This window comes from Scyliorhinus canicula, chromosome 4 (genome assembly GCF_902713615.1).
Source record: "Scyliorhinus canicula chromosome 4, sScyCan1.1, whole genome shotgun sequence".
NCBI classification, from domain to species: domain Eukaryota; kingdom Metazoa; phylum Chordata; class Chondrichthyes; order Carcharhiniformes; family Scyliorhinidae; genus Scyliorhinus; species Scyliorhinus canicula.
This window is the reverse complement of record NC_052149.1, coordinates 150,978,742-150,999,985: the sequence shown is the minus strand read 5'-3', so window position 1 is coordinate 150,999,985 and position 21,244 is coordinate 150,978,742. Positions and strand designations below refer to the sequence as shown.

General features: G+C 51.9%; 1 protein-coding gene across 1 annotated transcript in view; it reads left to right on the top strand.

Moving 5' to 3' along the window:
• Positions 1-1,930: 1,930 nt before the first annotated feature.
• The window catches only part of LOC119964262 (spondin-2-like), a 57,749-nt gene continuing 38,435 nt past the window's right edge, over positions 1,931-21,244 (top strand). Inside the window, exon 1 of the mRNA XM_038793539.1 lies at positions 1,931-2,099. Within this exon, the coding sequence (XP_038649467.1) occupies positions 1,931-2,099 (169 nt within the window). The remainder of the gene's footprint in view (positions 2,100-21,244) is intronic.

Genomic DNA, 21,244 nt, shown 5'->3' with positions numbered 1-21,244 from the left:
TATGAAGACATTTCGAGCAAGGTAGACAAAGGGGACCCAGTGGATGTGGTGTACCTAGGTTTCCAAAAGGCCTTTGACAAGGTACCGCACAAGAGGTTGCTGCATAAGATAAGGATGCATGGTGTTAAGGGTAGAGTACTAGCATGGGTAGAGGATTGGTTGTCTAACAGGAAACAAAGAGTGGGAATAAATGAGTGCTATTCTGGCTGGCAATCAGTGACGAGTGGTGTGCCTCAGGGATCGGTGCTGGGACCACAATTATTTACAATTTATATAGACGATTTGGAGTTGGGAACTACGTGTAAGGTATCCAAGTTTGCAGATGACACGAAGGTGTGTGGCAGAGCAAAGTGTACTGAGGACTGTAAAACCTTACAGAGGAACATTGACACATTGAGTGAGTGGGCAAAGGTCTGGCAGATGGAGTATATTGTCAATAAGTGTGAAGTCGTGCATTTTGGTAGGAGTAACAATAGAACGGATTATTACTTAAATGGTAAAAAGCTGCAGCATGCTGCTATGCAGAGGGACCTGGGTGTACTTGTGCATGAGTCACAGAAGGTTGGTCTGCAGGTGCAACAAGTAATTAGGAAGGCAAATGGAATTTTGTCCTTCATTGCGAAGGGGATTGAGTTTAAAAGTAGAGAGGTAATGTTGCAGTTGTACAAGGTGCTGGTGAGGCCACACCTGGAGTACTCTGTGCAGTTTTGTCCTCCACACTTAAGAAAGGATGTGCTAGCACTAGAGGGGGTGCAGAGGAGGTTCACTAGGCTGATTCCGGAGTTGAGGGGGTTATCGTATGAGGAGAGGCTGAGTAGATTGGGATTATATTCACTGGAATTCAGAAGGTTGAGGGGAGACCTAATAGAAACATATAACATTTTGAAGGGAATGGATAAGATAGAAGTAGAAAGGATGTTTCCACTGGTAGGTGAAAGTAGGACAAGAGGGCATAGCCTCAAGATTAGGGGTAGCAGATTTAGGACTGAATCAAGGAGGAACTTCTTCACTCAGAGGGTGGTTAAAGTATGGAATTCCCTACCGAAAGGAGCAGTAGACGCTACTTCATTGAATATATTTAAAGATAGGGTAGATGTTTTTTTGAAAAATAAAGGAATTAAAAGATATGGCGAGAATGCGGGTAAGTGATTCTGAGGCCACGAATAGATCAGCCATGATCTTATAGAATGGCGGAGCAGGCTCGAAGGGCCGGACGGTCTACTTCTGCTCCTAGTTCTTATAAGCCAATCCTCTCAACTCCGGAATCAGCCTCCTGAATCTCCTCTGCATCCCCTCCAGTGTCAGTACACCCTTTCTCAAGTAAGGAGACCAAGACTGTACACAGTACTCCAGGTGTGGCCTCGCCCGCACCCTATATAGCTGCAACATAAACTCCCTGTTTTTAAACTCCATCCTTCTAGAAATGAAGGACAAAATTCCATTTGCCTTTTTAATTACCTGCTGCACCTGCAAACCAACGTTTTGCGATCCATGTACAAGGACATGTCTGACTAACTTGAGTGAATTTTTTGAGGAAGTAACAAGGAGGATTAATGAGGGTAGTGCAGTTAATGTGGTCTACATGGATTTTAGCAAGGCTTTGACAAGGTCCCACATGGCAGACTAAATAAATTAAGCCCGTGGGATCCAGGGGAATGAAACAAGTTGGGTACAATATTGACTCAGTGGCAGGAAACAAAGGGTAATCGTTGATGAGTACTTTTGTGACTGGAAGGCCTTTTCCAGTGCTCAGTATTAGATTCCCAGCCTTTTATAGTATATATTAACGCATGGGCGATAAATGCAGGGGGCGTGATCAAAAGGTTGGCAGATGACACAAAAATTGGTGGCGTGGTTGATGGTGAAGAGGATAGATGTAGACTGCAGGAAGATATCAATGGACTGGTCAGGTGGACAGAAAAGTGGCAACATGGAATTCAACTCAGGGAAGTGTGAGGTGGTGCACTTGGAGAGTTCAAACAAGGCAAAGGAATACACAATTAATGGGAGAATACTCAAAGGTGTACTCAAAGTTATGGAGGAAGTGAAGGCCTTTGGATGTCCACAGATCCCTGAAGGTAGCAGGACAAGTCAACAAGGTAGTTAAGATGACATATGGATTTTTTTCCTTTATTAGCCGAGGTATAGAGTATAAGAGCAGGGAGGTTATGTTAGAACTGTATAGATCATTAGTTAGGCCACAACTTGAGTACTGTGTGCAGTTCTGGTGACCTCATTACAGAAAGGATGTAATTACATTAGGATGTAATTATACCAGAGGCTGGTTTAGCTCACTGGGCTAAATCGCTGGCTTTTAAAGCAGACCAAGCAGGCCAGCAGCACGGTTCGATTCCTGTACCAGCCTCCCTGGACAGGCAGTGGAATATGGCGACTAGGGGCTTTTCACAGTAACTTCATTGAAGCCTACTCGTGACAATAAGCGATTTTCATTTTTTTTTTCATATTAGCGAGGATGCAGAGGATGTTGCCAGGACTGTAAAACTGCAGCCATGAGGAAAGATTGGATAGGCTGGGGTTTTCTCCATGGAACAGAGGCAGCTGAGTGTAGATTTGATTGAGATGTACAAAATTGCGAGGGGCCTGGATAGAGTGGATGGGAAGGGCCTATTTACTTTAACAGAGGGGTCAGTGACCAAGGGGCATAGATCTAAAGTGATCGGTAGAAGGATCGAAGGGGAGATAAGGAAAAGCTTTTTCATCTAGAGGGTTGAGGGGATCTGGAACTCACTATCTATAATATAAAAATAATCTTTATTGTCACAAGTAGACCCACATTAACACTGCAATGATGTTATTGTGAAAATTCCCTAGTCGCCACACTCTGGTGCCTGTTCGGGTACACAGAGGGAGAATTCAGAATGTCCAAATCACCTAACAGCACGTCTTCCGGGACTTGTGGGAGGAAACCGGAGCACCCGGGGGGAACCCATGCAGAAACTGGGAGAACGTGCAGACTCCACACAGACAGACTCCACACAGACAGTAATCCAAGCCGGGAATCGAACCCTCAACTCGTTTAAAAGGTGTCTGGATGTGCATCTCAAGTGCCCTAATCTGCAGAGCTACAGAACAAATGCTGGAAAGTAGGATTAGGTTCAGTGGCTAATTTTGCAGCTGCCTCAGGCACGATAGGGCCAAATTGCCTCTTCCTGTGCAGTAAACTTTGTATGATTCTACTACACCAATTGTAGTGGTTCAAGAGGGGAGTTCATAACCGCCTTCTCAAGGGGAATTAGGGATGGCGAGCAAATGCTGGTTTTGCAATGATGGGATCCCATGAAAGAATTAAAGTAAGAAATTGCTGAGGGAGAGTTTCAGTTGTTTGAAAATGAGGAATATTGAAAGATCATGGTGCGTGGCACGAGGATGGTTAATACTGGGTAGCTCATGTGGCAAAATATATTGGCATAGACTTGGTTTGCTGAATGCTGTAACATAATGTGGTAGTAGTTTACAGTCATCGAGCTATGGATGCCAAAATGCTGAAAATAGAAAACAAGTTGCACATGTATGGCACGTGCATTTTGTTCACTGAACACTAGATGGCTCCCTGATGGGAGTAAGCACATTGCACCAAGTAGTTGTTGTTATTCAATGGTGGGAATAGACGTGAGCAGGGGGCACGTGCCACATCTCTGGGGCTACGCAGGAGAAATTGTCCAATGGTGGATCCTCTTGCATGGCCCCTCTGCTCATGCTATCCTGCACTCTCATGGGCCCCTCAATTTGCTCTCGCTCGCATATTCCCTCCAAGCAGCACAATCTCTTGTGAATTTCCTCTGTGCTCTCTCATCCGTGCTCCCCCATTGTTTTGCCTTCATTCACAGTTTGCGATTTCTTCAGAAAATTATCATGCCAGAGGGTGCTGGAATCTCAAGGTGTTCCAAAAACGTGGGTAAGTTTGAAGTTTCATCATTTTTCTGACCTCTGTTGCGCACCACTCAAATTCAACAAAATCAACCCCATTACTTCCCTTGTCTGGGCTATGGTACAACAGCCTGCCATTCTGACTGCTTTGTTCAGTCCAAGATTTCAGCTACACCTAGTGCTGCTTTTTTGAAGGATTGCTGTTATAAGACCTTGGGCTAGTACGTGGTCAATTCCAGTCCCACAGGCTCGGGAGTCTCAACAGAAGTGAATTAACCAATAATTCTTATAAAGTTGGCCTTCAACTACTGCAATGATTACAGGCAACAGATATGTAAGTAAACACAATAACTGCTTATTTGTAACAAAAATTGAGTTAAAATATGCAATAAAAAAACCTTGAATAACGCCCAGCTACTCTCCTCCCCACCCTTGACCATCCCACCCTCTATCCAAACACACACAAGACAGTCGCACATAGGGGAAGGGGGAGGGGAAAATGATAAGGATTAAAATATGGAAGAAAGAAGGATGGGTCTTTGTTGCTAATGTTGAAATTGTTGCAGTCGGCTACCTTCCCAGGTCATGGAATGTTGAAAACCACCAGTTGAATTGGATCTTCTGGCACGTGCATTCAATCAGGACTTGCTTTAATAAGCTGAGAACTAGCCTGATGCCAAGACAGGTGCTTACTGGGTGCCGCCTACAAAGCGGCCTCTTATATACGACTCCCTGGTGGGCGGAGCTGGAGGCGGAGTCCCTCAGGGTTCCAAGCCTGGTCTTAAAGGGGACATCATCTTACATGATGATAAGGGTACAGTAACACAGTAACCATTCATCACATTCACCAAGGTTTAAAAAAAACGCAAAGACTGGCGGGGGTGAAGTGGAATCACAAGTCCATTCGTTTCGGCGGCCTGATCGTCCTCATAGACCTTCTCAGCTCGGGTGGTGTTGCAGCGGACACTGACGTCTTAGGTGAGGGTACATCCGGGAGCACGGTGTGGTTGGAGCTTTGGTCAGGGTCGGGGGTCGGGGCGCAGGGGGATTAGCTGGGGGTGGGTGTATCGGTGCCAGCGCCAGTGGGGACTGTGGAGGGAGGGGGGGTGAGGGGGCATGCGCGGTCGGTGTCCACCGATGGAGAGGGGGACTGGGCGGGGGGGACATCAGTGGGTGCCAGGTCCTGCAGGGAAACCGTGAGAGAGGGGGCGTCTGTAGTGGGGGAACCAGCGGGTGCCAGATCATGGCGGGAAACCGTGTCTTGCCTGCCGTCGGGGTGCTCGATGAAGGTGTTTCAGGGGTTCGCATGTAGTAGTCGGACCCTCTCTACCGGGGGTCCATTTTATGGCTCCTCGCGTGCCTCCGGAGAAGAACAGGTCCCGGAGTCGTCAGCCAAGGTGGAAGTGAGACCCCGGAGATGGACTTCCTGAGGAAGACAAACAAGCGGTTATGAGGGGTCTCATTCATGGCCATGCAGAGGAGCAACCTAATGGAGTGGAGGGCATCGGGTAGGACCTCATGCCGGCGAGTGGTTGGGAGACTTCTCAACTGTAGGGCCAGAAGGACAGCCTTCCAAACTGTCGCGTTCTCCCTCTCCACCTGCCCGTTTCCCCGCGGGTTATAACTGGTCGTTCTGCTCGAGGCGATGCACTTGCTGAGCAGATATTGACGCAGCTCATCGCTCATGAACGACGTACCCCGGTCGCTGTGGATATAAGTGGGGAAACCAAACAGGGTGAAGATGCTGTGCAGTGCCCTGATCACAGTGGCTGAGGTCATGTCGGGACAGGGAACGGCGAATGGGAAGCGGGAGAACTCGTCGATGATGGTTAGGAAGTAGATATTGCGGTTGGTGGACGGGAGGGGGCCTTTGAAGTCCATACAGTTGCTCAAAGGGCCCCGAGGCCTTTACGAGGCGAGCCTTGTCTGGCTGGTAGAAGTGCGGTTTGCACTCCGCTCAGATCTGGCATGCCTTAGTCATGGCCTTGACCTCCTTGGTGCAATAAGGTAGGTTGCGGGACTTGATAAAGTGGGTGAGCCGGTTAACCCCCGGCTGACCCCCGGGTGACAGAGGTCATTGTGGATGGCCCGCAGGTGATCCTCCTGCGCGTTGGCGCACGTGCCGCGAGACAGGGCATCTGGGGGCTCGTCGAGCTCCCCTGGACGATACTTGATATCGTACGTGTAGGTGGAGAGTTCGATCCTCCACTTCAAGATTTTATCATTTTTTATTTTGCCCCGTTGTGCGTTATAAAACATGAAGGCTGGTCGGTAACGAGGGTGAACTTCCTCCCACCTAGGTAGTGCCTCCAGTGCCACACGGCCTCCACAATGGCTTCTGCCTCCTTTTTTAAAAAAAAATTATTTTTATTCAAATTTTCACATTTTCACAAAAAAGAAAACAATAACAGAAAATTCTAAGAACAAAAAGAACAGAACCCCCCCCCCCCCCCCCCGTAAATACAAAAGAGAAACAATAAATTAACGGCCGTCGTTGGCAAAAAACAGATATTCAAACAAAAACAAAAACAAAGAGACAGCCCCCCCCCCCCCCCCCCGGGTTGCTGCTGCTGCAGACCTTTTGTTTTTACTGTTCTGCCAGGAGATCTAGGAATGGTTGCCATCTCCTGAAAAACCCCTGCACTGACCCCCTTAGGGCAAATTTCACCCTCTCCAATTTGATAAACCCCGCCATATCGTTGACCCAGGCCTCCACGCTTGGGGGCCTCGCATCCTTCCACTGAAGAAGAATCCTCCACCGGGCTACTAGGGATGCAAAGGCCAGAACACCGGCCTCTTTCGCCTCCTGCACTCCCGGCTCCACTGCAACCCCAAATATTGCGAATCCCCAGCCTGGATTGACCCTGGATCCTACCACCCTCAATACCGTCCTTGCTACACCCTTCCAAAATTCCCCCAGCGCCGGGCATGCCCAGAACATGTGGACATGGTTTGCTGGGCTCCCTGAGCACCTAATACACCTGTCCTCGCTCCCAAAAAACTGGCTCATCCTTGTCCCGGTCATATGAGCCCTATGCAGCACCTTAAACTGTATGAGGCTAAGCCTTGCACAAGAAAAGGAGGAGTTCACCCTTTCTAGGGCATCCACCCACGTCCCCTCCTCAATCTCCTCACTGAGCAGCTCCTCCCATTTATCTTTCAGCTCCTCCACCGAGGCCTCGTCTACCTCCTGCATCACTTGGTACGCTTCCGAGATCCTCCCCTCTCCAACCCATACCCCCGAGAGCACCCTGTCCTGGACCCCACACGGCAGCAGCAGGGGGTACCCCGCCACCTGCCGCCTGACAAATGCCCTTACTTGCATGTACCTAAAGGTGTTTCCCGGGGGAGCCCAAACTTCCCCTCCAGCTCACCCAGGCTCGCAAACTTCCCGTCTATGAACAGTTCCCTCAGCCTCCTGACACCTGCCCTGTGCCAACTCAGGAACCCGCCATCAATTCTCCCCGGAACAAACCGGTGGTTCCCCCGTATCGGGGACCCCATCGAGGCCCCCACCTCCCCCCTGTGCCGCCTCCATTGCCCCCAAATCTTGAGGGTAGCTGCCACCACCGGGCTCGTGGTATACCTCGTTGGAGGGAACGGCAGCGGCGCCGTTACGAGCGCTTCCAGGCTCGTGCCCACACAGGATGCTATCTCCAGCCTCTTCCATGCTGCCCCCTCCCCGTCCATTACCCACTTACGCACCATCGCTGCGTTGGCAGCCCAATAATACTCACAGAGGTTGGGCAACACCAGCCCCCCGCCATCCCTGCCCCGTTCTAAGGACACCCTTCTCACCCTTGGAGTCCCGTGTTCCCACACAAACCCCGTAATACTCCTGTTAACCCACCTGAAAAAGGCCTTTGGGATAAGGATGGGGAGGCACTGGAACAGGAACAGAAACCTCGGGAGCACCATCATCTTGACTGACTGCACCCTACCTGCCAAAGACAGCGGCAGCCTGTCCCACCTCGCTTCTGCCTCCTTTTCGACTGCAGAGTGTCGAATCTCGGAGGCGGTGAGGGTCCGGGAGAAGAAAGCTACTGGCCTGCCTGCCTGGTTGAGGGTAGCAGCTAGGGCGATGTCTGGCGCATCGCTCTCTACCTGGAAAGGTAGATGTCGGCCTTGATATGGCTGAAGGCTGATCGGGCCTCAGCCGTCAGGGGAATTGTCGTGGTCTTTATGAGTGGGCGGGCTTTGTCCCCATATTTGGGGACCCACTGGGCATAATAGGAGAAAAGTCCCAGGCACCGTTTGAGGGCCTTGAGGCTACAGGGAAGGGGAAGTTCCTTAAGGGGGCGCATGCGGTCGGGGTCGGGACCTAGGGCCCCGTTTTCCATGACGTAGCCGAGGATGGCTAGTCGGGTTGTGCGGAAAACACATTTTTTATTGTTATAGCTCAGGTTGAGGGCTCAGGCAGTCTGGAGGAACTCTTTTAGGTTTGCGTCATGGTCCTGCTGATCATGGCCGCAGATGGTGACATTATCCAAGTACGGGTATGTAGCCCGCAAGCCGTACTGGTCCACCATTTGGTCCATCACCCTCTGGAAGATGGAGACCCCATTTGTGATGCCGAAGGGGACCCTGAGGAAGTGGAAGGGCTGGCCGGCTGCTTCGAAGGCAGTATAGGGGTGGTCTTTCAGTCGGATAGGGAGCTGGTGGTAGGCGGATTTGAAATCGACAGTGGAAAATACCCAGTAATGAGCGATCCGATCGACCATTTCTGCTATGCGAGGAAGGGAGTACGCATCGAGCTGTGTGAAGTGGTTTATGGTCTAGCTATAGTCCATGACCATCCGTTTCTTGGGCGGTATTCTTCCCAACCCGGCGGGGCGGGGTGCCCCAGCATAGCGGATTGGCGTCAACCACTCCGGCATCGAGCAGAATTCTCCGCACCTTTACGGGCTAGGCCCGCGCCGGAGGGGCTCCGCTCCGCTGACTGGGGCTGGCCAAAAGGCCTTCGCTGGTCGGCGTGAGTCCGCGCATGCGCCAGAGCGTCAGCGGCCGCGGGGGTCTCTTCCGCCTCCGCCATGGTGGAGGTCGTGGCGGCGGCGGAAGAAAAAGAGTGCCCCCAAGGCACAGGCCCGCCTGCCGATCGGTGGGCCCCGATCGCGGGCCAGCACCATGGGGGCACCCCCCCCGGGGTCCGATTGCCCCGCGCCCCCCCCAGGACCCCGGGGCCGACTCGCGCCGCCTGCTCCCACCGGCACAGAGGTGGTTTAAACCACGTCGGCGGGAGAGGCCTGACAGCGGCGGGACTTCGGCCCATCGTGGGCTGGAGAATCGCCGCGGGGGGCCCGCCGACCGACGGGGCACGATTCCCGTCCCCGCCGATTCCCGGGTGGCGGAGAATTCTGGCCACAGCAGGGGCGGGATTTACGAAGGCCCCGGGCGATTCCCCGACCCTGCAGGGGGTCGGAGAATTCCGCCCCTTTTCCCCGGACCATACTACCACCACTTGTGCTCTCCAGGGGCTGTTGCTAGCCTCGATGACCCCCTCTCCCAGTAAATGCTGGACGTCTGACTTGATAAAAGTCATGTCTTGGGCACTGTACCGACGGCTCCTGGTGGCGACGGGCTTACAGTCAGGGTGTGAGGTTCGCGAATACAGAGAGGGGGTGCGACTTCCAGTGTTGCAAGGCATACCGTGAGGGGGGCAGGGGTCCGCCGAACTACAGTGTCAGGCTTCAGTGGCTGCATTGGAAATCTAGCCCGAGCAGCAGAGTGTCGCGCAGAGGTGATGAGGATATAAAGTTTGAAACAAGCGTATTCGGCGCCCTGGCTCGAGAGGTCCGCAATACAATACCCCTTGATTTGGACTGAGTGGGAACCGGAGGCGAGGGCTATGGTTTGGGATGCGGGATAGGTGCGCAAGGAGCAGCATCTTATCGTTTCTGGGTAGATAAAGCTCTCCGTGCTCCCGGAATCAAAGAGGCAGGGAGTGTCGCGCCCGTTGATCTGGACCTGCATCATGGAATTCTGCAGGTGCTTTGGCCGCGTTTGGTCGAGGGTGATCGCACCCAGTTGCAGGTAGTCCAAGTCCTCAGCCGAGTCGGCTTCACAAAATGGCCACCGCCATCGGTCGCACGTGTCGGGTCGAGATGATGGCCACCGCCAAGATGGCCGCCCCCAAGACTCGCACGAGGCCGATGACACGTCAGAAGGGAGTGTGTCCGGTCGGTGCGCAGCCGCGTTGTGAAGCCTGAGGGCCTGTGAGCCTGATTTTCGGACCTGATGATCTTTGTGTTTCTGGGCCTTGGGCCTAACCAGGCAGACCCTCGCGAAATGCCCCTTCTTCCCGCAGTCGCTGCAGATGGCGGAACGGGCTGGGCAGCGTGGACGTGGGTGCTGGCCCTGCCCACAGAAATAGCACTGTGTGCCCCCGGTCTGGGCGGGTCGCCGCGTGGCGCAGGCCCGTAGCATGGCCGAGTCTGGGGAAGTCCGAGGGGGGCTCGCAGGGGCAGCGGGGTACGTGCCTAGATTGTGGCGGGCCACTTCCAGCGAGGTGGCGACGTTACTGTGTCCTGTGTCCTGGAGGTTTTTTGCTCCATTTTCGAGGAGACGCTGCCGGATGTAGGTCGAACGGATGCTGGACACGAAAGCTTCTCTGATGTGCAGGTTCATATGGACTTCACCCGTCCCATGCTGGTGATTGCAGTTCCTGGCGAGCGCGGTGAGCTTTTCTACAAATGTGTCTAGCGTTTCCCCTGAGCGCTGCCAGCAGGTAGACAGCAGATGCCGGGCATGTACCTGGTTTATGGGTTTGACGAACCGCTTGCGTAGGATCTTGACCACTTTGTCATAAGTAGTCGCCTTCTCGATCGTGGCGGAGATTCTGTGATTCACCCGGGCTTGGAGTAGGCGCAGCTTGCGTGGCCCTGGGATGGGGCTCTCCGAGAAGTCCAGGTAGGCCTCGAATCAGCAGAGCCAGTACTTAAACATTTCTGTGGCCTCCGGTGTCCGTGCTTCCAGGTTGAGCTTCTCTGGCTTGAGACCTGCGTCCATCCCAACGTAGTTCAGATTATTAAATTGTAGCACCCTCAATAACGACGCAAGAGAGTAGGACGGTAAAGAAGGCTTTAATAAGCTGAGAACTAGCCTGATGCCGAGATGGGTGCTTACTGGGTGCCGCCTACAGAGTGACCCCTTATATACAACTCCCTGGTGGGCGGAGCCGGAGGCGGGGTCCCCCAGGGTTTCAAGCCCGGTCTTAAAGGGGACATCACCTTACATGATGATAAGGGTTCAGTAACACAGTAACCATTCATCACAAATGTAGTGTTGTTTTCCTCCTCAAAGCAAGCCCAGAATACTCACTTTTTAAAAATCGATGACTCAATTTTGTCCAAGAAATTGACGTGGTTGCACTGGGCCCTTGAAAACCCAGAAGAAACTCAGTCAGGTGGGAGAATATACCTGACAAGCTGCCTAGCCATGAGAGCCACGCCGTATCATGCAGACAGTAAGAGAGTGGGAATGGGTAATCTGTAAAGAATAAGTTCCCCTCAAAGTGGAGTTCAAAGAAATATGTCAAGACCCTGCCATGTGACAGCTATTGAACTTCCATGTGTAACAACAGTTTTTCAGATATCATGGGCGGGATTCTCCCGTACCTGGCGGGGCGGTGGGTCCCGGCGGGATGGAGTGGCGTGAACCACTCCGGCTTCGGCCAGCCCCAAAGGTGCGGAATCCTCCGCACCTTCAGGGGCTCAGCTGGCGCCGGAGTGGTTTGCGCCCCGCCGGCTGGCGTGAAGGCCTTTGCGCCGCGCCAGCTGGGGCCGAAGGGACTCCGCCGGTCGGCGAGAGTCCACGCTTGCATGGGAGCATCAGAGGCTGCTGACGTCATCCCCTCGCATGCGCAGGGGGGCGGGTTCACCCACGCGTCGGCCATCGTGGAGGCTGACACGGCCGACGCGTAGGAAAAGAGTGCCCCCATGGCACAGGCTCGCCCGCGGATCGGTGGGCTCCGATCGCGGGCCAGGCCACTGTGGGGGCACCCCCGGGGCCAGATCGCCCCGTGCCCCCCCCAGGTCCCCAGAGCCCGCCCACGCTGCCAGTCTGATCTACTCCGGCGGGACTGGAAAAGAACCAGCGGGACTTCGGCCCATCGCGGGCCAGGGAATCGCCGGTGGGGCTGCTGCGAGCGGCCGCCGACCGGCGCGGCGCGATTCCCACCCCCGCCAAATCTCCAGTGCCAGAGAATTTGGCGGACGGCGGGGGCGGGATTCACGCCGACCCCCGGCGATTCTCCGACCTGGCGGGGGGGTCGGAGAATCCCGCCCCATGTTTTCATCATTCTCACCACATGGCTCAATGTCATCTGTAAACACCATTGACCATGGCACCTCCCGTCTCGCTTTACAGGACAATCAGGAAATGAAAGGGGCTAAATGCTGATCCTTAGTGTAACCCAACTTTGGCTTTAAAACTCTTACTCTTCCCCCCTCCCTACACTGCTTCTCATTCTTGTACCTGTCATGTAATAATCATGCCTACTTCAAGGACTTCACAAATTCTAACATATCACCAGACTTCCTCCCTCGGACGATCATACACCTTCCTTAGATCGATGAATACAATTTTCATGTTGCATTGACCTTCCTGGTATGACTTGCCTCAAAACAAAAATGGCATCGGTCGGTGCTGGACATGGATACAAACTGACCTCCATGTAATTCCATAATTTTTCTCAGCCTCTGCTCTATGCCTCTCTCGCCGATCTTGAAGGTCTTGATAGGAGTTTAATTCCTCCCTGGTCTTCGCAATCTTAAATGGCTCCCTTTCTCTTGAATATAGGTCCCAAAATGCTTTGCCTCCATGCCCTTGAGACTTTCTCTCTTATCATAACACAACTGAGTAGTAACTGGACCCCATCCTCACATAGACAGGTCCATACGCCCGCTGGTAGATCATCCAGTCCGGCTGCTTCTTCCAGATTGGTGCTATTGTCATGCCTTGATTTGTAATTACCTCTTCTGTCTTTTCTCACTTTGATTTTACCTTTGATAATAGATGGCACTGATTGAATTTTGAACAAAACATACTGGTTTGTATGTAAACCACTGGGAAGGTCATGTCTCACTAACTTGATAAGTTTTTCGAGGAGGTCACAAAGATGGTTGATGCAGGTAGGGCAGTGGATGTTGTCTATATGGACTTCAGTAAGGCCTTTGACAAGGTCCCTCATGGCAGACTGGTACAAAAGGTGAAGTCACACGGGATCAGAGGTGAGCTGGCAAGATGGATACCAAACTGACTACGGCATAGAAGGCAGAGAGTAGCAATGGAAGGGTGCTTTTCTCATTGGAGGACTGTGACTAGTGATGTTCCGCAGGGATCAGTGCTGGGACCATTGCTGTTTGTAGTATATAAATGATTTAGAGGCAAATGTAACGGGTCTGATTAGTAAGTTTGCGGACGACATAAAGGTTGGTGGAATTGCGGATAGCGATGAGGACTGTCAGAGGATACAGCAGGATTTGGATTGTTTGGAGACTTGGGCGGAGAGATTGCAGATGTTTAATCCGGACAAATGTGAGGTAATGCATTTTGGATGGTCTAATACAGGTAGGGAATATACAGTGAATGGTAGAACCCTCAAGAGTATTGACAGTCAGAGAGATCTAGGTGTACAGGTCCACAGGTCACTGAAAGGGGCAACACAGGTGGAGAAGGTAGTCAAGAAGGCATACGGCATGCTTGCCTTCATTGGCCGGGACATTGAGTATAAAAATTGGCAAGTCATGTTGCAGCTGTATAAAGCTTTAGTTAGGCCACACTTGGAGTCTAGTGTTCAATTCTGGTCGCCGCACTACCAGAAGGATATGGAGGTTTTAGAGAGGGTGCAGAAGAGGTTTACCAGGATGTTGCCTGGTATGGAGGGCATTAACTATGAGGAGAGGTTGAATAAACTTGGTTTGTTCTCACTGGAACGACGGAGGTTGAGGGGCGACCTGATTGATGTCTACAAATAATGAGGGGCATAGACAGAGTGCATAATCAGAGACTTTTTCCCAGGGTAGAGAGGTCAATTACTAAGGGGCATAGGTTTAAGGTGCGAAGGGCAAGATTTAGAGGAGATGTACGAGGCAAGTATTTTACACAGAGGGTAGTGGGTGCCTGGAACTCGCTGCCGGAGGAGGTGGTGGAAGCAGGGATGATAGTGACGTTTAAGGGGCATATTGACAAATACATGAATAAGATGTCACAAGGTGCTGATTTTAAATGACAGCAGTTGACAGCGAGGAGCTGTGATCAGTTGTTTACTTGGCACTGCTGAGCCGAGAAGGAACAAAGATAAAATACTAAATGAAAAACACCTTCAGCACATTTTTTTCCGCGGCCAGGTAAAAGCCTCCAGCAGATGGGTTTATTTTGTTTTCCCAAAGTTGGGGAACTAAGAAAAGTTTGCTGTAAAATTCCAAAGTGAAAGTAATTATGCAGCAAAGAACCAGCGATTCGGCTATACGTAACACCTTGAACAAAGAGAAAGCCCATTTCTTTTCCATATAAAAATCAATATGTTACCATTTATTTTTAAGCCCCATAAAATCAAATGATTTACAACAACAGAAATTGCCTACTGGAGCTAGGTGTGCCATCTCTTGAACAAGCCAGCATGCTAACTGCACAGGGGTGTAATAAAACTTACTTTTGCACAAAGTGATACTGGAATAAAATGATTGAATGCAGCATTCAAAAACAAAGGGAAAAACATAGGCATTTTTTTTGATCTCCAGTGTAAAGTTTATCACTCTTTTAGATAGAAGAGACACACCTGGATCCAATTTTGTAAACTTGCCACAGCCAGGTTTTTTTTAGCACAGCCACTTTATTGAAGAAATCACATTGGGTATAATGCAGTGTATAATGCAAACTATACTCTGCCAGGTTACAACGCTCGCCAGACATCCCAATGTAGAAATCTAGCAAAAGCTGGCCAACCATTTCAAAAGTGCTGACTCTGCACGCACACACAATCTGACAACAGATAAAGAGCCAACAATTAAAACGCAGTGCTGAATATAGATAGGCAACTGGGCTCATGTGTTTGTATATGGGAAATTCAATTTTAATTGCATAGACTTCCAAGTATTTTATCCATGTTTGAACACAACTTGCATTGTCAGAGTCCTATTTGACTTTGCATTGAAGTTCCGACCGCATATCCTCCCTGTTGCCAAGTCTGCGTACTGCTATCTCTGTGATATTGCTCATCCCCACCCCTGGGGTCCATCCAAGGCTCCAGCAGTCCTTCTGCTGCTGAACCCTCCTGCACACTTTTGTTAATGTGATGATATGATCTGCATACTCGTCTGCCATTGGGCCAGAACGTCGGCTTACCATTGGCCCTGGTCGGTCATGTGCCTCTCGACCGATTGGCCGAGAGGCTGAGTTAACCACGCCTCTATTAATGAGGTATAAATGCTCAGACGCCTGACGATCGTCCCTTTCCACTGTAGACGATCGCAGAGCTGTGTTCTAGTCAATTAAAGCCAGACTTTGGTAAATCACTCGCCTTGCGTGCAATCGATGGTACATCAGTTACCATCAGCTTCAGTTAACCCAGTGCTCCCTCGAGCCAACTCCCACTTTCCACCCAACATAAACCAGAGCTGGTCTAACTCTCTGCTGTTTCACTGACCCTTCAGCTCTCTGCTCACTGATCGCCATTGGCTCTCCTCACTAATGGACAATGCCTCGAATATAAAATTCTCAGTCTTGTGCTCAAACATTTCCATGGCCTTGACCCATCATATCTTCTCCTGCTCTCTGACCCACTAAGATCTGTGTGTCCCTTCAATTTTGGCCTCTTGTACATCCTTCATTTTCATTACTCCACTAGAAGCAGCTATTCCTTTAGTTGTCTTGGACCTAAGCCTCTCTCCTCCTTTGATACATTTCTTGAGACCACCTTCCCTAAGATTTTGATCACCTGTCAGTGTGTCTCTAACTGAAACAGTGTCACATATTGTTTAATAATGATGCCTTTGAGCACCCTAAATTGTTTTGCCTCTTACGGTGCTCCATAAATGCATGTTGTTGTTGGTTCTCAGCGAGGTTTGCTCGGCCCAGTAGGTTCAGTGAAATTGTAACTCAATTTCCAAAAAACGGTGGGGGGGAGTTTTTCCAGCTATTCAGACTGACTGGATCTCCTTTTCCCACTGATGGCAAACAGCCCCCGTGGGTTTGCCAGCGGGGGGGTGGAGTTGACCACACCATGCAATGTTTCTCCTCCATTGTCCAGCTGAGTGGGAACGCCTTTCCTGATTACTCCTGTAGCACCCAAAGAATTTCCTGCAATGGCCTCTCTTTCTCACACAGTTACCCCCTGAAGTCCCACAAGGATGTATCTGGGCACCCAACCTATTTCTCACATGCATGTTGCCCCTCAATGATATGATCTGAAATATGAGGTTTCATATCACACTGAGCTGTGAGGCACGGTAAGTAATAGAGTTGGGAGCAGGAACCTACAAGAGACTGGGGAACTGTGGTCCCCATTTTAAATACTGTAATTAAGTTGTGCACCCGGCACCTCAAGAAACATGATCAGCAGACTCAAGTTAAAGTCTGGTTTTGGGCCGTTTGGCAGGGAGTTTTGCGATGGCTGTGTTGGTGAGATCGTGGCCCGTGTTCAATGGCACTTACTGCCAACAATGAGCCCCCACAAGATTCTCAACATTACTGGCTCCCTCGCCATCTGAACCTGACCCGCAACTCAACAGCCTGTCCTCCATCCTCCGGCTTCTCTTTGGCTCATCTTCCAGCCCTTTTTGGACAGCCGCATCCTGCTCCTCAGACAAGGCCCAAAGTGGGACACCCTCTGGGAATGTTCTGCAAGCCAGAGCTTTAAGGCATCCCAACTGCATCTTGAGCAGCCCAATGAACCGTTTAACAACAGGTAGCAGTGTGGGCCTCATTATAACGAGCCTCCGCCTTGGTCTCAGGCCTCCGCACCGGCATCATAAGCCATGACCTCAGCAGGTATCCTCAGCACGGGCCAACTTGCCATCCTGGGTGGTCCTCCAATACACTGGGGATCTCCGAGTGCCCCAGAACATAATTGTCATGCACGCTCCCAGGGTAGTGGGCACACACGTGCATGATTCAGCGGCAAGTGGGCACACACGATCTGAACATTCAGGGACTGGAACCCTTTCCTTTTAATACAGGACATTCCTGATGCCCCGATGCTCGCAGAGTGACCTGCGCGCCATCGATCATCGCTTCTGGGTCCTTCCTCAGCTAGATGGGTGGCCAGGTCTTCCTGGTGTGTGGCGGCCCCCTGCCCATGGGGTGCAGCCTCCAGCCTGCGTTGTTGCTGCTGCCTTCTAAGGCGTCTGTTTGCCTCGGCTGCCACTAGCAACACGAGGGCAGCCTTCGCGGTGTCAACTCCAGTGGACATAGTGATATCTGGAAGGAGTTGCAGAAGGAGAGAGACCGACAAACAGTCAGGGATTCTATCCCGGGAACCTCAACTCCCACAAGGCTCCCCACCCTTACCATGACTGTCCCACCTTCTCTCAGAGTACCATCCAGTGAGCCAGTTGTGCTGGCAAACCTTGCTCTGCACGCCCATCGCAGGCCACATCAGGAGCCCCTAGACCCCAGACCTCTGCCGGGAACATTAGGGAGACCGTGCTCAGCTGCCCTTCGCTCATCCACACACCTACCCTTTGTCTGTGAGAAGATCCACCGTGGTGAAGCCCAGCTCTTAGGTTTGATTGTTGGCAGCTGCCTCGATGGTGCTGACGCTCCAGAGTTCAGGCACAGTGTTCAGGCATCAAAGGTTGCTGGACATGCAGTGCACTAATCATCCTCTAAGGTATGGCACGTGTGCCCTCGATGAGGCACTTGACAGTTAAGGAGCGTGAGGTGCTATCACAACTAACAAGGCTACTTCCTCATTTGAAATAGGCTGCAACTGTGAAGCTACAGGCTGCTCACTGTCAAAGGGAGTGAAATTGACTTTCAGGAGAGAAGCTGCAGCAGGGCTCTGTCCTGGGAGAGTTTGGTAGGACAGACAGGCTGCAACTGTGGTTGCCCCTGTCATGGATCTCCACAATATTTAAAAGATGGCTTGAAGGCCTCACAGACGCAAAGCCCCTTACCTCCTGTGCTCTGGGGCAACCCCCTGACCTGAAAGGCTTCAGCCTCTTGAGCAGGCCCAACCCCGCTGAGTGTTGCACCCGGCACGAATCTCAATTTTGCCCTCTCCCTCTATTCACCCAGCACATCCCGATCTGCACTGGGATTAACACGGTCACTGAATTATGCCAAATAATGGCTTAAGTGGGTATTCTGTGTATACATATATGAATGGTATATACTTATATAATATACATCTAATATACATACTTATATAATATACATATAAATAAAAGGTGCTGGAAATCTGGGATCCTGTCCCCCGAAAGGCTTTGACTGCTGCATCAATTGAAGCTTTAAAAACAGAGCTGGATGGATCAGATAAAAGGATATCTTAATTAAAGCAGCAAAGGCAGGTAAATGGAGTTGAGATACAGATCAGTTATGATCTATCTGAATACCAGAACAGACCTGAATGGGCCGAATGGTCTACATGTTCATATTTAGGCTGATAACCACCCAGCCCTACCCCATCTCTCTCAAATTCTCTGCTGCTTTCTGTATTGTCAACTCTTGTATGCCAATTAGTCCTGGGTGGGCAGAAGTTTCCGACAATTAAGTATTAGGAAGATCAAAGCCCTCGTTCCCAGGACACCGATTTCCTCCCTCTCCCTGGCCACTATCTTAGGTTAAGTCAGACGGTTAGCAACCTCGGCACCCGACATGATGACCCTGAGCTACACTGCTTTTTAAAATATATTTAGAGTACCCAATTATGTTTTTTCAATTAAGGGGCAATTTAACGTGGCCAATCCATCTAACTGCACATCTTTTCGGATTGTGGGGGTGAGACCTACGCAGACATGTGGAGAATGTGCGAACTCCACACCGACAGTGATCTGGGGCCGGGATCGAACACGGGTCCTCGGCATTGTGAGGTAGCAGTGCTAACCACTGCACCACCGTGCTGCCCTCTGAGCTACACTTCTGACTCTCATCCTCTCCAGCAATTACAAAATGTTACCACCGTAAAATCGCCTACCTTTCCCTGCCTCAGCTCATCAGCTGATGAAACCATCATCCATGGCTTCTGTTACATTTAGACTGTTCCTGTGTTTTGCTGACCACCCCCCCACCTTCTCACCTCAATAAACCCAAGTTCATCTAAACGTCTACTGCCTATATCCTAACCCACGCCTAGTCCTGTTTGTACATCATTCCTATGATCATTAAATTGACTTCAGGTTCGGGGTATCTTTTGATTTCAACATTATCATCGTCCTGTTCAAATTTCACCTTGCCCTCCCTCACCCCTCTCTATCTCTAATCTCCTTGCACTGCATAGTGACAGGGAGATGTTTGGGAGGACTGGACCTGTGCAGTCCCATAAATAATGAATTAAAGCTGAACCATTTAACATAATCATGCACACACTTTTTCCTTCTAATGTCTCAGCGTTGGCATTGGGCTTACCTTGGCAGGAAGAGAAAGGATAACTGGAATCAAATTATTTTCGTTCTGAGGAGGTCTTTTGCATGCCAGAAGGCAATTTAATTGGTACTTCTTGTTGGTGTTGCAATCTTTCTCACCCAGCCTGCTTCTCTATTCTGGTACTGGGTTTCTTAAATAGAACAATGGGTCAGGTTGTCATCAAATGTGTAGCTGTCTGGTTTCAATTTCTATAACTGCCTCCAGGTTGCACCCTATGGCTTCGGTCCCAGTCCCCTGTTGAGACCTATTCAAGTAGCTGAGAGCGGTATTTTAATGAGGGCGAACGGACAAATAATCTCCGCTAAAGGCAAGTTCTAAAAATTATTTGAACCAGTCGTTGGTCTGTTCTGCTTACAGGGCAGTTTTTCTCTTAACCTAGAACTGAGTTGCTTGATTTGGAATGGACTAATTACTGTACCTTGGCAAGACACTGGGGGGTGATACTCTGGCAGCATTGTGCCTGGCTCAAATCCCGCTATGTCAGGAGAATTCCGGGAGAGGCCAGGGGCTGGATTCTCCCCTACCCTGCGTGACGGAGGGTCCCGGCGTAGGGGAGTGGCGCCAACCACTCAGGGGTCAGGCCTCCCCAAAGGTGGGGAATTCTCCCCACCTTTGGGGGCCAGCCCCGCGCCGGAGCGGTTGGCACCAGAAGACCTGGCACAAAAAACCGGCGCCCCCGGCAGCGGGGCTGGCCGAAAGGCTTTCGCCGGTCGGCGCATGGTGGCGGTTAGGTAGTGATGGTCGTGGGAGGGGGGAGCATTGAAACCCCAATTCTGATGGTTGTAATGGAGGTATGTGGGGGGGGGGGGGTTGCGGGTGGGGGGGTTGCGCAGGGGGGTTGCGGCGTTGGGGGGGATTGCGGCGTTGGGGGGGGGTTGCGCCGTTGGGGGGGTTGCGCCGTTGGGGGGGGGTTTGCGGCGTTGGGGGGTTGCGGCGTTGGGGGGGGTTGCGGCATTGGGGGGGGGGTTGCGCCGTTGGGGGGGGTTGCGGCGTTGGCGGGGGTTGCGGCGTTGGAGGGGGGGTTGCGGCGTTGGAGGGGGGGTTGCGGCGTTGAGAGGGGGGTAGGGGTGGTGGGGAGGGGGTAGGGGTGGTGGTGAGGGGGGTAGGGGTGGTGGGGAGGGGGGTAGGGGTGGTGGGGAGGGGGGTAGGTGCGATGGGGGGTAGGGGCGTTGGAGGGGGTAGGGATGGTGGGGGGGGCGTTTGGGGGCAGCGACGTGCAGAGAGGGGGGGGCGACGGATGCCCGGGGCCAACGCACCATCGCCCCCCCCTCTGCACGCCGCTGCCCCATAACCGAACCCAACCACCCCCGCTCACCCACCCCTACCTCCCTCCAACGTCCCTACCACCCTCACCACCCCTACACCCCAACCACCCCTACCGCCCCTTCCAACGCCGCCTACACCACCCTCTCCCCACCGACCCCTCCAGACCCCCCTCCCATCAACCCCTACCCCCCTCCAACGCCGCCAGCCCCCATCTCTCGCAAAGCCGCAACCCCCCACCCTCAACGCCGCAAACCCCCATCGCAAGCGCCGCAACCGCCCCCTCAACCCCCCCTGCCATCGCCGCAGCCCCACCCTCCAAACGCCGTCAACACCCCAGCTCCTCTCAACACCGGGCAACCCGCCCGTCGCAAAGCCGCAACTCCCCGCAACCACTCCCTCATCAGACGCAACCCCCCCTCTCACGCCGGGCTACCCCCCACCCTCTCAACGACCGTGTCTCTCCCCCCCCCTACAACGCCGGTCCCCCCCATCCTCTCAACGCCGGTCC